Source organism: Ursus arctos, unplaced genomic scaffold, assembly GCF_023065955.2.
Source record: "Ursus arctos isolate Adak ecotype North America unplaced genomic scaffold, UrsArc2.0 scaffold_24, whole genome shotgun sequence".
Classification (NCBI taxonomy): domain Eukaryota; kingdom Metazoa; phylum Chordata; class Mammalia; order Carnivora; family Ursidae; genus Ursus; species Ursus arctos.
The window spans coordinates 17,054,274-17,075,324 of record NW_026622919.1 but is presented as its reverse complement, the minus strand read 5'-3'; the positions used below and the strand labels follow the sequence as shown (position 1 = coordinate 17,075,324).

Below are 21,051 nucleotides of genomic sequence, written 5' to 3'. Positions count from 1 at the left end.
CTGCACCCTGGATTCTGGGCCCTCCTTCCTGCTGCTGCAGAGACGGGCTTCTCCCAGTCCACGTGTGCCCTGAAACAGCGAACAGGGTGCCAGGTGCAGGCCCGGCTCTGGTGGCTGCGTCCTAAAGGATGGGACGCCAGGTGGGCTCGGCTGCTGGGCCCAGTCAAGGCCACGTCAGCTCTCCAGGAGGCATCACAGGTGCCTGAGGAGGGGCCGATGAGCGCCCACTCGCAGACTCTCCAGGTCGGGGGTTAGCCTCCAAGGTCACGGTCCCCCATTCCCGGGCGCTCTGCATCCGTCAGGGCTGTCGTAGCCTCTAGTGTAGCTAGGGTGGCCGACCATCCTGACTCAGTCCGGCCTGGGCAGGTTGTCAGGAATCAGGACTCAGCTTTAAAACCAGGACGAACTGGTCACCCTACTTGACTCTCCCCTAATAGTCCTTGATGCATTCTTGCTCACAAAGTCCCACACCTCCTCCCCTTTTACTTCAACCATAGCACATGGCTAGTGGCATCAGTGGCCTTGAATCTTCTGGCTTCCTCCTGGCCTGGCCACAAAAGCTTTGCAGAACCGTTGTACCCATTTCTCAGGACCGGTTACCCGCGTGGGCTGGGCTCATCAGGTGCACCCCTGCAGCCCAGTGACGCCAGTTGCTACTGAACACCTACTCCCTACACAGGACTCACAACTTCCTGTAGGAAGAGACCCCTAAACCACCACCGTTCCCTAGATGCACAGTGCCAGGGCGATGCTGGGGGGTGGGGGCAGGCTTCTTGGAGGGGACATGGCCTTGTGGGGGTGTCTGTGGCACACCCCAGAGGAAACATCTTGTGCAAAGGTACAGATGTGCAAGAGTATGGGAGGTTCCAAGAAGACCAAGGGTCCAGAGAGGATGCAGAACTGGGGAGGAGATGGTGGCGAGGGCTGAGAGGTGCCCTACAGGTGGCAGCGAGACGCTGGCCTGTCACACTGAGGTGCTTTACTCAGCAGACACAGAGGCATCCGTCAATGAGGGGAGCCCACTGGCCAGGAAGGATTTGACCCCTTCCCCCACCTGATGGGAGAATCAAGCTTCCACCCTCCCGAAGCCCACCCCAGCTGGTCAGGGCAGTGGTTCCCTGGTGTGGCCACAGGGAAGTTCGTAGGGGACAGCCTCACCTTGGGTAGAATGCTCTAGGGCTAAAGCAGTCTTTCTCACCCTCGTCTACATGTTACAACCTCCTGGACAACCCTTAAAACTCATGCCCAGGGTGTACCTAAGGCCAATTACATCAGATCAGGTAAGACCCACACATGGGTATTTTTAAAAGCTCTGGAAGGTATCGCCACGTAGAGCCAAGGCTGAGAACCCTGTGTCAGAAGGATGTAGGGAGGAGGTGGGGAGAGCGTGTCACAGAGGGGCTCCTGTGGCAGGACACCTACCAAGTGCACTAGAGGGCGCCAAGGACCTACTGGACTCCCTTGCCCCATCCCAACTCCCTCCTGTCCCATGTGCCACATGAAATGAAGGGACATAAAAAGGGGAGTAGGAATGCACACGCACTTTGAGAAATGTTTTCCATGCTTGTTTGCAATAATGTCCATGTGCTGAGGGAAAGACTGAGAGGAAGGGGAGTCTGAAAATCAGAACTAATAGATTTCAGGTCTTTTTTGGCCATATCCTGAGAGCCCCAAGGAACAGCCCAGAGCCACTACTCAGCAGGGAATTTTGTATCTAAAAGGAACCAACCCAAGTGCAGGGCTGTTTCCTCCTCTTCCAAACATACCAGGCTTCAGGCCGAGTCCAGGGCTGGGCAGCCCAGCCACAGATGGGGGTATGTTGCCCCCTAGTGGCAAAGCCTGAGCACAGCACCCATTCTCTCCTTCAGAAACCTACCCCACAAATCCCCTCCCCCTCTTTGAATTAGGAAAATACTTTAGGACAGAGAACCTGCCATGTGAGGCACCCTCAATCTTGGCATAGTGCCTACATCTCCTGCCCCTCACCCCGGGTACGGGACACACCTCAGTGCCATGGTTATGAGCTTGGGCTATGAAGCCAGACAGATGTGGGACCCGGAAAAAGTCATTACATCTCAGCCACTTGCACAATGGGGATACTACAGGACCTGAATCGGAGGGTCTGTGAAGAGCAGAGGGACAACCCAGGAGAATAACCATACCTGACTTCCAGTAAGGGCCACAGACAAGCTAGCAGTGTTTAGGGTCTGGGTTTTCCTCTGAGTGAACCACATCCCCGCCCGCACTGAGACAGTAACAGATCACGCTTCTCTCTTTGCTCTGGCTGCTGGGGCTCAGAACCAGACCCAGGACAGTTCTGGAAGGGCTTCGCGACTCACACTTGGGGTTTTTTCTTAGTAATGACTCGAATTTGCCCTGGTCCTCATTTCTTTATATTGCACTATTTTCGTTAGTTCCTCTAAGTCTCCTCAACTCTCTTCTGGAATAAGATACCAACACATGAGACTTTATTTTGGACTTGATAAGTTTTGCTCTTTACACAAATATGCCCGCCTAGCTCAGCATTTCTTTTCAAATGGTATCATCTTTAAGACAAAAGCCTTCGGTCGGAAAGACAGTGGTTCCAAGATACACAGAATCAGAATTACCTTAGAGACAAAAAATAATTTAGAAGGTCTGGGATGGGCCCCACGAATCTATAATTTTAAACAAGTTTCTCAGATGCTTCTAAGGCAGCCAGCCTAGCCTCTGGCCATGGAGCAGTGTTTGAGAACCTCTGGCCTGGGAACTTTATAAAAGGGGTCATCAGTTACAAAAGATAATTTTCTAAATAAAATATCAATCTCAACTTTATTTAACTGACGTGTTTCAAAAACAACAGGTACACATCCAGATCTGCAAACGAAACCCACTTAAGTTCATCAGGGCAGAAGACTTTGGGAAAACCCAGCAGAGACGCCTCGTATAAAAATCAAGACTCTCCTACTTACTTGGGTCTTTGAGTTTGGTTTTTCTGAAGGTGGTCGCACCTGGAGTACACTTCCATGGAATGAAGATATTCCCACGCTCCTTGACAACCCACCTGTCTTCAAGGGCCCCAGGCACACCCAAGTCCTGTACAAGGTCATGGGTGCTGCCCCCCGGAGATTCTCACAGCTGCTTAAGACTTCACCCCAGCTCCACTAGAGGGTGCTCCTTCCCTGGCCTGGAACCTTCCCTATACTCTGGCGGGGGAGGGGAGGGGTGCTGTGTAGACGGGAGCACCCAGTTAGGCCAAGGTGTGTTTCTCACAGGACACGGAAAGCCAGCTTGTGCCATCTCGGTGCCCCTGGGTCTCCAGACACACCGCGGCTGCTGTTCCCTAGCCCCAGGCGGTAAAGACCCTCGAACTGCCTCTGTAACTTGCATCACAAAGTAGGGAGAAGGGCTCTCCAAGTACAGCAGGACGGAAAGCCTTACTCCTGGCTCGTGCGGACGAGCGCTCACTGGGAAGGCAAGCGTGTGAACACGCGCTGTACACTACCAACAGATCTATCCCGCCAGCAATGCAGGGTGGGGGCGGGGGAGTTTCTGCCCCCCGCCCCCTGGAGTCCAGGTCCGCACGGCTCAGTTGTTCCTTATGCACCTTCCTCTAAAGGAAGCTCTTTGCAGGATCCTCAGATGTCCAGGGAATAGGACACCCGGGTCTGTGCAGTTTAAAAATCCATTTTATGGAACCCTCTTTATGGACTGCTGGGATCCCTGTGCTGGCAGGAGTACTGGCGGTGCTGGAAATTTCACCTCCCCAAAGTCAGACCTCGGTGCCCAGACTCCTCTGTCTACCCTCCAGGCCACCATTCTCACTCTGGCAGGGCCCGCGACCCTTTCATGAGAGGGTCAGAGAGTCCCCCTTCCTTGGAAACCCAGGGCCCCTGGTGAGTGCAGAGGGGTAGGAGCAATGGAGAGCCCACCAAGCGTGCGACCAGCACCGGGAAAAACTCGTGTTAAAAATCTGTTGACAGTTAAGACACATTCGCCAGAGGGTATGCCTGAAAAGACCAAAACTGCTACAGGAGGAACAGGTGGGAGGTAAGTAAGGGAGGTGGAATGGAACACACGCAGAAAAAAAGACAGATGACTGTCCAGGCGACGAAAAACAAACACAGGACGCAGGTGGGGCAGGACAATCACAGGTGAAGTGAATACCGACCAGGGTTCCGGTTCTGGGAAATTCTAGGTATTATTTTTGTCTTGCCATAAGGCTACTGAGCCTGGGGGCTGGTAGGGCCTGTGACAGATGAAAACACATGCTAACCAGCTCTTTCTAGTACTTGCAGTGCTCAGTCACAACAGAGAGGCTGGCTTTACAATAAATTCCACAATACACCAGGTACCGGCACAGCCTTGATCCGGGGGTTGGTCAGAGAAGGAAAAAGGTCCCTGACAACAGAGACTCACAGGGCACCAGGGACGTCTCCAGGGTGACGCCTGCCCACACTGGCTCGGCAGAATGGAGGCCTGGCTGGCAGCTGCTAGATTTCAGGGAAGGGAAGAGAGCCAGAGAGTCGGAGATGCTAAAACTCGAGAAGACGCTGTAACGGACACAACACTAACCTCCATGCACAGTGACTTTCTCGGGGGCGAAGGCCCGCCAGAGCCTGGGCAGGACGCCAGGCTGCGGTCCTGGAACCGCAGAGGCCACCCATTCTATGAAGCACTGGAAAAGACATCAGTGATTAGGGTCTTCAGTCTCAAGACCGAACACTCTCAGGGAATAATACTGGCCTCACTTTAGAAAGGAGCAACACCCAACCACCGTAATGTGGAAAATCTTACTTGCTGCCTGCAGTAGCATCGGTGCCTGTTTCCTCTAGGTAGCCGCTTCCAGGGCAGGGTGACAAGTGTCAGCAGTTAGTCATCTGCATGTCACTGGGGGGTGGGGGAAGCTAGTACCAGAAGCATGGAAACCCATCTGTTGCCATGACGCAGGAAAAGAAGGCCTCTTTCCCCTCCGTTTTGCTCCTGCTCTGACCTACCCGTCAGGAGCCAGAAGGGCCAGATGACGACAAAGCGGACAGTCCATCTGCAAGGCTCACTACGAAAGCCTTCCGGGGTGCGCGTCGGCTACGTGGACAAAACCAGCAAAGCCGTTCTTTCCCTCCTCCTTCCTTCTTCATCCCTTACCCTTACGGCACTTCCTCCCCCAGGGAGGGCAAGAAAGAAAGAGAGAGAGAGAACAGGTACTGCTTTCATTTCCTAAGCTTCATGCATCCTGGTGGCACTAACTCCCCCTCCAAGGTATTCCAGAACACAGAGCAGGTTTGAAACCCCCACTGGGTTACACATCACAATTACTTCCAAGTGGTCTTCACAGTTACGAAGGGCATACATTCCGGGAGGCGCCTGCGGGACCCCCTCGCTCGCGCACACGCTCTCACGCAGACTCTCACGCGGCGGGGGCGACGCGCAGCCGCGGGCCGGGCCGGCTCACGTCAGGTACTGCACCGCGAGGAACATGAGCGCGCAGGTGAGCAGCATCCCGCCGATCATGAAGTACTTGTCCTGGAAAGCCCGCTTCTCGATGAGCCGCATCACGGTGTTGGACAAGCCCAGCATGTTGGCGATGTCAAGGATCTTCTTCTGAGTCCCCTGGGGCAGACAAGCAGAGAAAGAAAACCCACCATCAGCTCGTCTTGCCAAGGAATGGGACTTAACCAACAGACGGTCTCCTGGTCACGCGGGAAGCACGTAAAAGGCAGCATGATTAATCAGAAACAGATCCACGCATAAGGTCAAATGACTTCTGATTAAGGAACCAGAGCAAAGCATGGAGGCAAGAAAATTCTTTTCCACAAATGTGCTGGAACAACGGACTCTAGCACACATATGTATCACGGAAACACATACGCACACGTCTCCTATACGTCATACACGTGTCTATGCGTGAGAAGATCCTCAATTCATATTATGCACAAAAATGAATTTGAGATGGATCACAGAATTAAACATAAAGCTTCTAAAGGAAAACACGGGAGAATATTGAAACACCGGCAACAATACGGGTGTACGTCAACCAGAGAACGGGTAAACCACGTCCAGTGAACCTGCATAACGGGGATACTCCTTGACAATAAAAAGGACCTAATGACCGACATGGAACAATATGAAAGAGCTTCCTCCTGAGAGGAAGTCACACTTCCGAATACATTTATATGAAGTCCAGTAACAGGCAAACTACTTTATGGTGAGAAATCAAAACAATGGTTGCCTGGAAGGAGGGGCTGACTGGCTGGGAAAAGCGGGAGGGATTGTCCAGGGCCGATGGAAGTGGTCTCTGTCTTGAGAGCGGTGTGAGTTACAAAGGGGGTGCGTTTACCAAAACGCAACGACCCGCACAAATCAGATCTGTTCACCTGCACGTACAGTATACCTCAAGAAAAATTTTTTATGTTGGAATGTTTTATGTATTTTTGTAAAAGGGAGTATCGAAAAACTTTTCCTCTGTTCCCTAACTCCAAAGTCCTGGCTATCAGCCCATTCACCTCGTAGAGCAGAAACCTCTGGGATTCTTTGGCGTGTAACGTGTGGGTCAACATCCAGGTTTTCCACAGGGCCTGACTCCTTACATAAATGCCACCAAAACCAAAAGGGTATTTTACTCCTAAATCAACAGCCCACACCACCCAGCCTGCCCTTCCTCTCTGCTTTCTAATTTTTGTTTTTAAGCACACTCAATTTCTTACGAAGTATCGAGTATAAAGGACTCCTGGGGCAGACCTGATCCACTTCCACACGCACCACCCACGGCATCCTACGGACGGCATCTGAACTAACGCCCTCCATGCATTTTTTAAACGAACGATGCATTAACAAGCAAGAGAGAAGAGGCAGAAGTGAAAACAACATGAGGCATCGCGGACAGGAATTCAAAACCTGGGTTCAGCCCAGACACTGACGAACGAGCCTCACTGAGAGGGGGCTCTCAAGTCCAACTTTACTGTTGCCAGAGGAGGCCAGGGACGTGTTTGTTTCCACGACAGTGATGGTAAAATTCAGCTAAAGATTCTGCTAAGCTCTGAGAGATTACTTCATCACTGTATGAAGTGCAAGTATCAAGCTTCTGAAATCACCTGAAAGTTAACATAAACTTCAAAAAAATGTATTTCTTTCCAACCACAAATTTCTCCAAATCATGGCCCAATTCCTTCATGCTTTTCCCTTATGTCGCTTTCAAATGGTTTAGGCAGAAAAACCCCAGAGGGAGCGGGGTGGCAGGTGGGTGGAGGGAATCAAGAGACAAAAGGCAGGTAGGCAGTAGTATGGGTGCGCAGAGGGAACTGAATTAGAACCCTCTCATTCCAACTCCACCCGCCTCGCAGGCTTCCCAGCACTTCCTTCTGGGGACAGCGGAGGCGCAGATGTTGCTTGGACTCCCTGGTGACACCAGACTTCGTGGGAAGTGAACACACTGGCTTTAACAAGAAGCTCTAACCCCCACCAAGTTGACGTTTGTGTGAATTGGTGAGTCTTGTCCTAAAAGGGTTTTATGGGGGCGCCTGGGGGGCTCAGTCGGTAAGTGTCCGACTCTTGATTTCGGCTCAGGTCATGATCTCAGGGGTGTGGGATGGAGCCCCTGACGGGCATGGAGCCTGCTTAAGATTCTCCCTCTCCCTCTGCCAGCTCCCCCCACCCCCTGCTCTCATGCACGCTCTCTTAACATAAATAAACAAAAGGGTTTTACTGTTTTCCTGGGATATGGGCAGTTTTCTAAAGACAGGGCAGATGAATCATCATGTATCAGTTCAGGTGACTGCAGGTGGCCGCTAGGAAAGAGGGGCACCCGTGAAGCTGTCAGAGACCATCAGAAGCACTGCAGCCAGCGGCAGGAGGTCAAGTGTCCCTCACAGCTCGCCTGACCTTCTCCCTGGTAAAGACGGCAGGGACTGTTCAGCAACGTACTGAAGTCCTGCGGAGCTGACAGGCTCAACGTGGTCCAACAAAAACTAAGATAAAGCTCACACTTCCGAGTGACTGATTCTCACAGCTCAGTGGCTGGGAGTGCTTCGTTCACAGGGGACCACACCCTGATAATAGGCACAGCCCACACCCCATTATCCATCAGGGCTGATACAGGAAAAGGGCTGAGGCTGAAACACCACGACTGACATCAGAATCTGTGTAATGTTTCTGTAAACCACTCCCAGGGGGGTTTGAGTCTCAGCCAATGGGGCAGGGCTTCTAGAAACACCTGTGACTAATGAGAGTATGGCGGTGCTATGGGTCAGCACCCGGTGCTCTGGAAGCTGTCTGCTGCCGGTCAGCCAGCGCGACCCTAAGACCCCACCCACAGGGGGCTCGGTTACAGGAGCACAGGAGTGGTCCATGGGGGGCGGGGGGGGGGGGGGCTGTCTGGGAAGCCACGGGAAGACGAGGCGCCAAGTACGGCCGCATCTGCCTTCTCAGAATCGTGGATTCTGTCCTTTCTGAAACTGGAATTTCTTGGTCTTACTGGTTCCTTCTGTAGCAGTCACTTTCAGGACAGGTTCAGTAAATGGCAAAGGACCTAGATACCGAGAGATGCCAAATTATGCTTCGCTGCGAGTGCAAGAAACAGCTACTGGCGAAGGGAGCGTGGTGACCTGTGGACTCGCAATAATTCAGCTCCGACAGGAAGGATCCCAGACTCCATCAGAATCTCACAACGTGAGCACACGGAACCGCTGTGTAAACGCAGGGACCAAACTGCTGGATGAGGCCAAAACAAGGGGCCTTTTCCCTGTCCCCCAGAAGGGCCCCCACCTTCAAGGTCAGTCTCTGGGCCCTCAGTTGGTCCAGAATACTGTGCCCTCCTCCAATGAGCTCATCCACGTCGTGGTGAATTTTCTGGAGGGAGGAGTTGCACTGCAGCGAGTCATCCATTGGGATGGTGGTGTCAGAGTCCTGTGAAAGAGACGCAGACACTGCGTTAGCGCTGCGGGCCGGTCCGCTCCTGGGCTCCCACCGCATCCGGCCGCTCTGCCTTTCGGCCAAGGCCAAGCCAGAGGAACGGCCAGAGGGAACGGCGCAAGGATCAGAGGAACCTCACAGAGAGGAAAAAGCAAAGCTAAGACCGGGGGTGGCTTCTGTTCGCTCAGAGGAAGAGCGACGTGACTCCGCAAATGGCAAATGAACTCTGCTACACAAGGCTCGTCGATTCCTGCCTCTACCGTGACCACCGCTTAGGAAAAACGTCAGTCCTTCAAGGCCTCGCTTTCTCTGACTACTTCTCTGACTGTGAACTTGTTCCTCTCCTCGGCTTTCCCTTCACACAGTATTAAATGTCTGCTTTTGCTCTGCAGCTGTTTTATCCACAGCTTATCGCTGCCATTAGATTGAGACTCAGGACAGAGGAGCCCGTGCTTTCCATCGAAGGCTCTAACGGTGGCCTGGATGGGACAATTCTCCGAAGCAGGCAAGAAAGGGGCTGTAAAGAAAGGGAGGGAGGGAGGGAAAAACGGACGATCAAGCGCTTTCCACCCTGCGTGCGCATCACGCTAAGCTCGCCTCATCCACATTCTAATGTCACGACGTGGCTACTGTAGTGTCCCCGTTTTAGAGGTGAAGAAATGGAAGCCCAGGGAGGTGAACGGCTTGTCTGAGATACGCACGGCTGCTAAGGCCAGTGGGGCCTGCATCTCACTACCGAGTGTGCCGAGCCTGCCCTCTTAACCATCCTGGAGAGACAAACTCTGAGACCGGTCCTGGGGCTCTAAGTTTACACCAGAGTGGACTGTATACAGAAGTCGGTCAGGACTGGCTGTACTTCCATTCTTTCCTGCCTCCCGACAATGGCACAGGCTTCGGTCTGGCAGGCAGTGTCCTTCTCACCTCTTTCAATCACCCCCAAGGGGCTAAACCACCGCCTCTTGCTGCATATTCGGATCCTTTCTCACGCATCTGCTCTCAGTCTCACACGGGAGCTTCTCACGGGGAGGAGCCACGGCTTTGCCTTTCTTCACAAGCTAAAGGCAGCTAGGCTTAGCGCTCTACCAGCAGCACGTCCTCATTACACTGTCGAACTGTCACGCACGGATACGTGACTGCTTGCCCTAGAGAAGCGGAAACGACGCAGGCACATTCTGAAACACTCAGGGGAATTTACTGCCAGTGGGGACACGGCAGAGACAAACCTCTGTGAAATGTGGACCGATCTGAATTCTGACTGCAGGCTGAGAATGCTAAGACCTTGTTAGAAAATGAACTTCTCTGTAAAACAAAACAAAAAGACCCCCAAGCCCCCCTCGCCTGGTGGAAAATATGACGCAGGACATGAAAAAGGCCAGTGTGCGCTACAGCCGTGTGCAGGAAATGCTCCCACATCGAGACTCAAGGGCAGGGCCAAGGGTGTCCCCAAAATCAAACATGCAAACCAACAGGCCACTTTTGAATAGGATCAAAGTTAAGCGATCCATCCAAAACAAAGTACCCGTTAACAAATTCCTCCAAACTGCTGCTCAGATTCAGAGCAAAACCATTTTCACGCATCCGACCCTGGAGCCACACGCAGACACAGCACAGCGACGAGCGCCCCAAGGCAGCTTTGGACCGCTGCCCTCCTGACAAACAGCTCCGTTCTCATCATCTGTCTCTCTTCGATCAGAAAAAAACGTTTCCACCATGTGAACTTCCACCTCCCGGTCAAACCAGGTCATTTTTACCTCTGCCCACTCCCCCAGCGTAACTGCCTCCTTTTCGCGCTTTTGTGTTAGCAAAAGAGAGTCCCTGTCTGGGTCTAGCGTCGGTGGCAATGCACAAAGGCCACCATCATTTCCAGTTAGCTTCTCCTCCTCGGTCGGCTTCAGCCACCCCCAAAAAGGATGAAGCTCCAAGACCCCGGCCACAGCTCCAGGGAGCTGCCAGTGCCTGTGGGTCCCCACCCCGGAGCCTGGCTTACGTTAGTGGTGAACGTGCGAGACAGAAGCTCCTCTCGCTGTCTCTCCTGCTGTTCCCTTGCGTATCGCCGGTGCTGGAAGTTTCGGAGAGCAGTCTGCAGGTGCTGGACATCATACTTTAACTGGTCAACACGACTGGAATTGATGGAGAGAGAGATTACATTCCAGGAACCCAGGGCTGCACACCTGCAGTGGCCAGGCTCTGTATTCAAGAAAGATGTTTCCTTGCTTCTCCTTACCCCACTGTGCGTTATCCCCACCAAAATCATCTGATTTTGATCAAGGATGTTGGAAAAAAAAAAAAGAAGCAGCTTGTGGTTCCAGCCCACAAGATTCTAGCAGCTTTACTTAAGCATCTGCTGGTCGGGATGTATGACAGGGAACAGGTGATAGGAAGCAGACTCAAGGACCTCTCCCTGACCTTCTACGGACTGTATCGCTTTCCAAGAAGAAGCCCAAGGGCGTCTTTTTGAGTAAAGCATCAACAAAGTTTCATAAAACTTTTGGGAACGGAGGCTGGGGTGGAGGTGGGGGGGGTTCATTTTAATTTCACGGGGGAGTATCAAACATGAGATCGGCATTTCATGATAAATAGACTGATTGAAGTGATTAAGGGCAAGATTTCATTTCAACCCAAGAAGGCAGCGGGAACCAAAGGCCAGAGCAAACCTCTCTGGCGGCAGCAGGCTTCAAGTGGCCACGGGTCTGGTCAGAAAAAAAAGTATAGGAGGCAAAATTTTAAAATGACCCAACATAAGGAGACACGAGGCTTCTGAGCCACTAACCTCACAGGCTTTTTCCTTTGAGGAAGCATCACTGAAATGGAATCATGCCCTTTAAGGGAACTTTATCTTTACAGAGTCTCAGTTTTTCAATGTGTAAATGGATTTTCAGAATACTGGCTAGCCTCGCCCTGGGGTAGTCCTGACGGGCTGAGGGTGTCAGAATACTCACAGTTTGGCATTCTGTCTTTTGTTAGGGGGCTCCTTGCTGGACAAAATCTCCAGACGTTCTAGATGGCTGAATATCTGGTCTATGCGTGCTTGGATTTCATTTTCTACTACTGCACAAAAGAGAAAAAAGAATAATTGCTGGAAAAGAGACAGCGAACTTAAATTAGAACAGTACATTAAACACGTCTTTTTTCCATACCCAATAAATTCAAAGAAACACATCTGAAAAGGAGAAAAACGCATATGCTAGTGAATAACTGGAAGAAATACAAGTTCTACTAAGTGACTCTGTAAATGTTGTTCTAAACACACACACACACAGACACACACACACAAACACACACACACAGCTGTTAAAGCCATAACAATGCCAATTTTTAAAAAAGCTAGATAACTCTGTAGAAATAAATTTCTTGCTTTTAGACACAAAATATTTTAAGCAAAATGCAGTATCTTCTGAAACAGAATGAGGTCTCCTTTCCTTTGAGATTATTCTCAGATACGAGTTATAAATATCTAGTAAAAAGGCTGCCAATTGAATTCCCTACAGTAATGAGGTTAAAAGAAAAAAAGAGCACAAAGGGGAAGATTAGTGTGTGAAACACAGAGGAACGCTCCCTTAAGGCTTTCTGTAAGAATGGGCAGGCTGACGCTGACGTCCCCAAAATAGACCAAATATCACTAGGAAAGGCCCAGGAAAGAATCCACAGAGGTAAAGATATGATAAATACACTCATTTTCCTTATCCCTTTTGACAAACAGTCGAAATGACCGCTTTTCCATTTTGAATCGTGTGACAAGGGGAACATTGGGAAGGCCGACAGAGCCGATGGACACTAATCAGTGCAGAGAAGGGCACCCAGACGGCCTCTCGCCCCAGAAAGGCACGATGGCGGCCAACAAGGTCACCCTCCTGGGCCAACCTGCAGCGCACACACACAGTTTAGAGGAGAACGCGGTGGGCACAGAACCCGGAGACGCTCTTGAAGCTGTGGACAGGAGGCGTGAGCGGACAGGACCGGCCGTGCTGGGGGCCAGATAGGGAGGTGACGGGGTGGCCTCCGCAGCGTGTGCGGTGCAGCGGTGCCCGTCTGACCAGCTCCGAGGGAGGACCTTCTCCTACCACAGCCAAGAAACTACGAAACAAAAAGCAGGGCCCTTCTCCAAAGGAACCACGGTGTGGGAACTAAACTAATTAATATTGCTATTCGGGTCTGAATAATCCTCCTAAAATTTAGCCACAGTTCTCAGCTCAAAAGAAACGACCGATTCCAGCTAAACATCTCTGAGTGGGTGCGGAGCACATTCCTCCAAGGGCTCAGTAATTAGATTAAGACAGATGGAGGAGAGGACGTCCATTCCCATAGGGCCATGTCAGGTTGAGTGGAGGGGTAATGGTGGATAAGACTTGTGGGATTCCACAGGGCGCAATCAGGGAAGTGAGGGACTTTGCCGGAGGGTTTTTCTGTCCACCGTAACAACAGAACTCATTCTGCGCTGAATCATTAAGCCCCCGAGGCAGAAATGCGGTCAGGAAACCCAGCCCATTAGCGTCGTGTCATCAGAGAAAGGACTCTGGTCTCCATAGTTAATTACTCACAGTGCAGAGACTGCTTGTCTGCTGTCTCCAGGCGTCCCATGTGAGACTGGATCTCGTGGACCTGCCTATCAAAGGAAGAGAGAGGAAATGAGAGAGACAGGAGTCATCAACAGTGCTTCGGTCGGGAAAGACACGTTTTCTGATGCCAACATGTAACCGATGTAAATTGACAGCATCGCTGAACCGTGAAATTTGTAAGCAGCACTTCAGGCCGAGTGTCGGCGGGGTTTCTGATATTTTAACGTGAATAAGGTTAATGCGACGATGTTAATCATGTTAATAACACCACCGACGGGCGGCACTACCTGAGCGCTTTGCCACATCTAAGACACTCCGCAAAGTCAATAACCACACGAGGAAAGGACCGTTATCATCTTCATTTTGTAAATAAGACAACGGAAGCCCAGAAAGGTTATGTAGCTTGTTCAAGGTCACACAGCAAGTGATAAACCTCAATCTGGACCCAGCCAATCCCACTCGCTGGTCTTTGACCCAGTGTGCTAGGCGCTGGTCTGTACTTGGGAGAGTCAAAGGGCAGGATAGATATAATCCTTGTCCTTGAGAAACAATGTAATTAGGAAGGACAGGCCAGAGGCACATGAGAAGTCCCCAGAAGATTTGAGAGAGCACTCATACATACAAGTATAAACAAAAAGGAAGCAGAGGAAGGGTGGTGCCAAGCAAAGGCAAGTACACAAAAGAGTACGCTGGGGGAAACTGGTGGGGTGCGGCGAGTTCTGAAGATCATTTTGCAGCTGGGACACATGGACTGGTGAGGGAAGAGATAGAGAAAATGACAGGCAAAAGGGCCTGTCATGTGGACCCCAAGCAGGCTGGCCACCCTGAAAGAGTCGGGGTCGGAGGGGAGAAGGGATGAGGCGATTAGCTGGAGAAAACGATCAGAGAAGGTCCTGAAAGATAGGGATCTCCTGTTTGGTAAACATCTTTCCCTGGCAATACCAGGCGACTGCGATCTCATTTGGAAATGCAACACTGTACCCTGGACCTCTAGCGTGGTCCCAGACGTCAGGCCCTGGAGCACTCTCTGGGGGCTCCCCTGGGCTTGGCCAAGGTCACCCTCGGAGCCCTTCCTAGCAGGCCTCTGTGATCAGGCCTGGAACATTGCTTATGCTGCCCCTGACAACCGCTTCCCGGTGCTTCTGGTCTCTCCACCTTAGAGGCACAGAGAAGGAGTCAGCTGAGCTCTTCTATCACCTCCAACCCCTGAGGGAAAGGTCAGCCGCTGTCCTCCCACCATGGGCACCACAAACTGTGAACCCAAGTTGACCAATGCAAGCAAAGGAGCCCAAATTTGTTTTCAACTTCCTCTTGTCTTTTCCAGGGCTTTCCTGTAGTCTCTACACATGACCCGTGACACAAGAAGCAAGGCCCACTCTCTAATGACTCTGAGTGCGCCTGGGTGAGACCCACGGCCCCGAGAGGAAACTAGAAATCACTACCAGAGACGGAGGGCCCAGACTGCTACTCCGGTAAGGTAAGTCCTGATAGTTTAGAATGAGGGCACGTGGAGATTTGGAGGCATACGTAGGGATGCAGCTTGACTTAACCAACGACTGGATCAGGGTTACCACAGAGGCAGCAGCAGAGGACCGCATGGCAATGCTGATGGAAGGGAGAATTAGGATTTCACAGAAGGCCTGAAGGCCTGCATGTTGGCAGTGAGATAAATTTTCAACGGTAGCTTCACACAGCAAATCTGAAAATTAGCAGTACTGACAGAAACAGGAACATAAAAAGGGGGGGGGGGGTAGGGGGCAAAGAATATCCAAGACAACTCTGAATTACGTACGAGAGAGATGACTTGTCCCACCTGCTATGAACACTTATTACAAAGCCATAATAATAAAACCAATATGGTAGCAGTGCAGAGACAGACAGACAAACCCTGACCCCAACGCTGACCCAAGAGCAAAGAAGAGAGGCTAGAAAGAGTCCTCCATGTTTGGGGACTCAATGACATAAATGAGTGGGAAAAGAATGGACCACAATCAATGCCAAAGGCTCAGTTTGTTACCCACGTAGAAGACGGTATCTCACATAACACACAAAAACAAACTCAAGATGGTTTAAAGGCCAAACGGAAAAAGCGAGGCTTTAAAACTTGCTGAAGAAACTGATGGACCACCGAACTCCACCTCAGAAACTAATAATACAGTAGATGTTAATTAACTGAATTTAAATTAAAAAAACTTTCTGAAGAAAATATAGGAGTACATACTATGACTCAGGTTAAAGAATTTCTTAAACAAGACAAAAACCAAAACTATCCCCCAAACCTCACAAACCACAAGGCTGGTAAATTTGCCTACGTTAAAACAAAAAACTTTCCTACAGTGAAGACACTATAAAAAAATAAACGAGTAAAAAGACAGGCAGAGACTAGAAAATACCTGGAGCAGATGAGAAAGGACTAATGTCTAGAATATGTAAGAAAAAGGCTACAGGTCAATAGGAAAAGTCATACAAAGCACTTCTGTAAAACGGGCGAAGGGCAACTGACAGAAAAGAAAACCCAAACGGTCAACAGATATAAACAGACACGCCACTTGACTGGTCATCAGGAGAATGCAAATTAAAAATAAGGAGAGACCACATCTCTCCCATTGGACTGACAAGTACTTTAAACTTCAAGGATGAGGGCTTCAGGGCGGGCTAAATGATGGTACCCAGGGGATGCTAGGGAAGATTCCAGCATTCCACCACAGGACTGCCTCTGGCTCTATGTTTTGTTCAATATTTTTTAAAAAACCCAACTTCTGTTTATGAAACCTGCACATGATTCTGTGCTACAAGGAGCGGTTAGGATATTGTACCACAAAACAACTATTAATATTTTTCATTAAGTCTGAAAGAGTAAGATAAACTTTGTCCGGGATGAAAAGCATTTTGACTTCAGACTTTTTTAAAAAGTCACATGTATGATATCGAATGGCACTCCACCGTGGGAGCCATCGGTTAAAGGACCCCGGCTGTTAAAGGCTTCCCCTAATGGAAGATGGATGAACGAGACGGCCAGGAAAGACTCTAGAAGTCAAGTCCCGAAGAGGAATGGCCAGAAGAGCCAGTGACAGTAAGCCTCTGAGGAAAGAAAAGGGAAAAAACCCTAAATTAAAGGGGGCAGCTGCTGCTCTTCAAATATCTAGAGCTAACATATACGAAGGGATGGGGCGTGGGTGGCGTTAAGCGTCTGCCTTTGGCTCAGGGCGTGATCCCGGCGTTCTGGGATCGAGCCCCACATCGGGCTCCTCTGCTGGGAGCCTGCTTCTTCCTCTCCCACTCCCGCTGCTTGTGTTCCCTCTCTCGCTGGCTGTCTCTATCTCTGTCAAATAAATAAATAAAATCTTAAAAAAAAAAAAAAAAACATATACGAAGGGGAACAGGTTTGTTCGCCACTGCTGTTCCTTAAGGGAGATTCGGAACCAAAAGGTCCAAATTTCAAGATGACAGATTTCCCCTCAGCGTGCCCCTCCCCCCCAACCCAAGCATAACTATGAACTCTTGCTCTTCCAGAAAAGGAAGAAAAAAAAAGAGCTCTTGCATATTTAAACACAGAGTACGTGAACTGCCTTGGGTTTTATAAAGGGTCTTCCTGATCAAAGTGTGTTGGAATGGAAGATCTTGCCAGTCCTTTTTTTTTTAATTTCTTGAGAGAGAGAGAGAGAGAGTGCATGTGTGCAAGTGGCGGTGGGAGGGGGGGTGACGGCGCAACAGAGGGATAGAGACTGATACCGGACTCAATCCCATGACCCTGTGGTCATGATCTGAGCCGAAACCAAGAGTCGGTGCCTAACCAAATGAGCCACCCAGGAGGCCCCCACCCCTTCAATTCTTAAATTCTGTGAGGACAAAGGGAGAGATGATGGCAACACCCACCCTGTAAACACCCTTCAGGTGGCTTTTAGTATTTTCTAAGCTCAAACGGATAAATTCTAGTTGTAGGGAAACGTTACTGACTTTTCCCATCTAAGCTCTATTATATGCTTTGAATGAACTAGAAGAGATAGAGCCAAGAAAATGATTCCAACCTCTACATTTCATGCTCGAGGAAATAAATGCAAAATAAGAAAGCAAGTATGAATGGCATGGTGGGAACTACTATACGCCAAGGGGGAAATCTGTTTTAAACTGAACTGGGAATTCAGACAACACACTTGAAGCCAATAAGGAACAGGTGATACACAGGTGTGACTTGGGGGTGCGGACACTAGAAACCAGAAGTCCTAGCCCTGTCCAGCATGGGGGCATGGGGGGCTTGGGTAATAACATAAACAAGCAGGGAGATCTAACAGCAAGTCACTGTCGCTGACTTTAAAAAAAAAAAAAAAAAGTCTGTAGAAGATCTAGGAAGAATTTTAGAATGAAATTGCTTTTTAAAAGTCCGTGGAACTACCGTCATCTTCCTTCATACACACCACTTTGTATGCATGCTGCTCTGACCACTGTGAGCAGGAAACAGTTTTGGAGTTAAAAGATACTGATTGCAAGTTCTGGTTCCACTACACAGGGGAGGGATCATGAACAAGTCATTTAACTCCTTGGAACCTCAGTCTTAGGTAAAATAAGGTACTAACAATCACAATTATTTAAAGGCTCAGAGAGCCAAATGCAGTATGAAACTGTTGTGTAACCTACATAGCATCATACAAACCTTTGTGGTTGTTTTTACTTAAAAGCAGTGGGAACCATCTGGTCATTCTCATCTCCCTGACTTTGCCTCTACTGCAATTAGCCTCTAACCAGAAGGCAAAATCAAAAAAAAAGGAAAAACTGGTCTTGAGATAAAATAATAGTTTTTCCACCCAGCTGCTCATCAAAATCACTCGGAGAACTTGTTAAAAATAGAGCTGCTTTTGTGTTCCAGACAACGAATCAGAATCTCTAGGGATAATAAGGTGCAGGGCACTGAATGATGTTGGAGGATATAGGGGACAAGTATGGGCACCTTTACAACCACTGGAATATCAAAAATTGAAGTCTGGCTACTTATTCCTCTGAATGCAGTATTAAAGTGTAAGATGTTTATTCTGATTTTCACCCTTTTTTTTCACTCATTGCTCAGGCGCTTCAGGAGTTTTCAAGATACATAACTTTAAAATATTGATCTCAATGTACTTTCAGGGACATGGCAAGAGATAACAACAAATTGGGTTCAAAGTTCCAGTACAATTCATATGCTCAGTTACTGCTGTGTCAATTCAGCTACAATCATTAGTTTCTGCAAATGCAAAAAATAATTGCTGATGCTCACAGAATTGTGTATTTCCTCTCTAAGACACTCAATCACCAGTATTATGAAGCTGAAAGGAGCCTGGAAGTTTAACCGGCCCCAAACTAACATTTTATAGATTAGAGAAACAAGGTGAAGTCGGCTAGAATCAGAACTCTCAGGTTCAGTACTTGAGGGGAAAGACAAACTGTAAAAGGCCTGCCCTTTCTTAGCAACATGAGAACTGTCATTCCTTTTCCAATTAACTCACAGGTCGAATTTTTAAAGTCCCTTTCTATAATTTTTATATAAGACTAGGGCTCCCAGGGTGAGAGCAAACTCTGTCATTTTAATATCATTACAAAGTAGGTTCTCTATTTTCACTCACCGAAACCAAACACTTCATCATTATGGTCTCTAGTATAAACCATATCAGAATAAAAGGGGGGATAATGTAGCAGCAACAAGATTAATGTCAATGAAGAGTAGGGGCTGACATCATTTAGGAGCTGTGAGCTATAATAAGCTTTTTCTGATGACCTTAGCCCAATGATGGATCTTTCTAAATTGCTAAAGAAGATTCCGTTTGTACTGCTCATTTACCCTCCATCCCATCCTATCACACCTTAGAGCTTTCTTCGGACGTCCCCTGACTGTTCCAAGTAAATAGTAAACTCTGTGTAGGGATCCTGACTCCCCACCAGCTCTACCAACCCAGAGCATCGAGTTGGCAGGTGCTGGAGAAAGTATTATCATCTGTAGGTGTGATTTTCCCTTCGCCTAGTCTACCTAGCAGGTAGGTAGTCGCGGCCTCCAAGATCCCAGGGGCCGTCCGGCCCAACGTTCCCACGTATCAGGCGGGACCCTCCCTCCGCCGCTGACCTGGGCACCCCGCCAGAGATTGGAGCGCTTCCGAGCTGCCCCCGGCAGCGCCCCGGCGGAAGGACTCGGCCTCTACACTGGCTGACGCCCCGAGGCCCCAGCCAGGGGAGCCGGCCTCGCCCAGCCTGGCTGCGCCCCCGCCCGTGCCCCGACGCGGCCCTCACTTGTGCGTTTGCTGGTACAGCGGCTCCATGTCGCCGGCCCCGCCGGGTCCCTTCCTCGGAACACGTCCTCACAGTCCCGCTTCCGGCTTCCGGCTTCCGGCCGCAGGCCCCGCCCCCTCCTGCCGGCCAGGGTCGCCCCCACGCGCGCCCTGCTGGTGGTGGTGGCGACAGAGGAGGAGGGCACCGGGAGAAGAGGCCCGGAGAAGAAGGCTAAGTGTAGTCAGGGCGCTGCCGCAGGTCGGGGACGAGGAAGCCTAGTTTTTGGCGGGGTGCGGTCTTCAGCTTCGAGTCAGGCGTTGACCAGGGCAGTCGGGGAGGACCGACGTGAGGCCCTCAGAGCCAGGCTGGCAGCGGGACAGCGGGTGCATACCTGCCCTGCCCTGGAAACTGCCGAACGGTGGGTCTGGAGGTTTCACTCTTCGCTGGAGTTTCTGACCCAGGCTTCTCCTATGTCAAATCTGTCCGCTTACTGCCCCCCCGCCATTTACCCTTCCAATAAACTCACAGTGAATGTGTGGTTACCATGTGTCATGTGTGCTGTGGGAGAAACGGGGTTCCCCTTGCCCTCCAAAGAGGTGAAGTAAGATAAGTGTACAAATAAACATCTACAGGGGAGAAAGTCCAAAGAGACTGAGCCGAGCTGGGGGTCAGCCCCGTCGGAGATTCAGGAAAGACTTAAATGGAAGAGGTGGCATTTGAGTTAGGACTTGAAGGATTTGGACGCTTCGGTCTTTCCGCGTAGACCTAACCCGTGTCCACCCTCCCAGGCTTATCTGCAGTTCCTCCCAAGGGAGGAGATGTTCCTCTTCCTTTGACAAGTTGATGCTTTTATTTTCCTGTATCCTGGAGTCCACCCAGTTTTGCGTCCCAAGACACTGTCCACCCATGTACATTCTTTCCCTAACATTGTTACATTTATTCTAATATTAATGAGCACCTACCAGGCACAGATACGGGGGGGGGGGGGATACCAGTAAGATAGCCCTCAAATGTCTCATCTCTCATAGTCTGTTGAGCGGGCTAATCATGCCCTCAAGCCACATTATCAGGTAGAATAAGTGCTACAAATGATACAAAGTACCATTTTTCTGAAGAAAAGCAAGAAGAGTTCATGGACTAAATAGCCTACGAATGGGGCCTTCAAGAATCAGTAGATTTTTGTTTTGTTTTTATTTTTGTTTTTAAGAATCAGTTTTAACACTGTCTTGCACACACTAACCACTCTGTAAATGTTTTTTTTCCCCTAAAGATTTTTTTATTTGTTTTAGAGAGAGTGCATGCCAGCTTGCCCCAGGGGAGGAGGGGCAGAGGGAGAGGGAGAGAATCTCAAGCAGACTCCCCACCCAGGAGAGCC

At 50.0% G+C, this 21,051-nt stretch overlaps 1 protein-coding gene across 2 annotated transcripts; it reads right to left on the bottom strand.

Moving 5' to 3' along the window:
- Positions 1 to 2,446: 2,446 nt before the first annotated feature.
- On the bottom strand, positions 2,447 to 19,808 carry GOSR2 (golgi SNAP receptor complex member 2). 2 transcript variants are annotated; one of them, XM_026512583.4, is made up of 6 exons: positions 19,698 to 19,808; positions 13,425 to 13,489; positions 11,826 to 11,934; positions 10,874 to 11,006; positions 8,740 to 8,880; positions 2,793 to 5,589 (listed from the first exon to the last, which is right to left on the bottom strand). In XM_026512583.4, exons 1-6 carry the CDS (start codon positions 19,724 to 19,726, stop codon positions 5,428 to 5,430), a joined length of 639 nt encoding a protein of 212 aa, XP_026368368.1. In that variant the 5' UTR covers positions 19,727 to 19,808; the 3' UTR covers positions 2,793 to 5,427. The 2 variants fall into 2 exon arrangements, with proteins under 2 accessions (XP_026368369.1, XP_026368368.1); XM_026512584.4 differs by lacking the exon at positions 8,740 to 8,880 and having other exon boundaries at positions 2,447 to 5,589; positions 19,698 to 19,792.
- Positions 19,809 to 21,051: the final 1,243 nt, after the last annotated feature.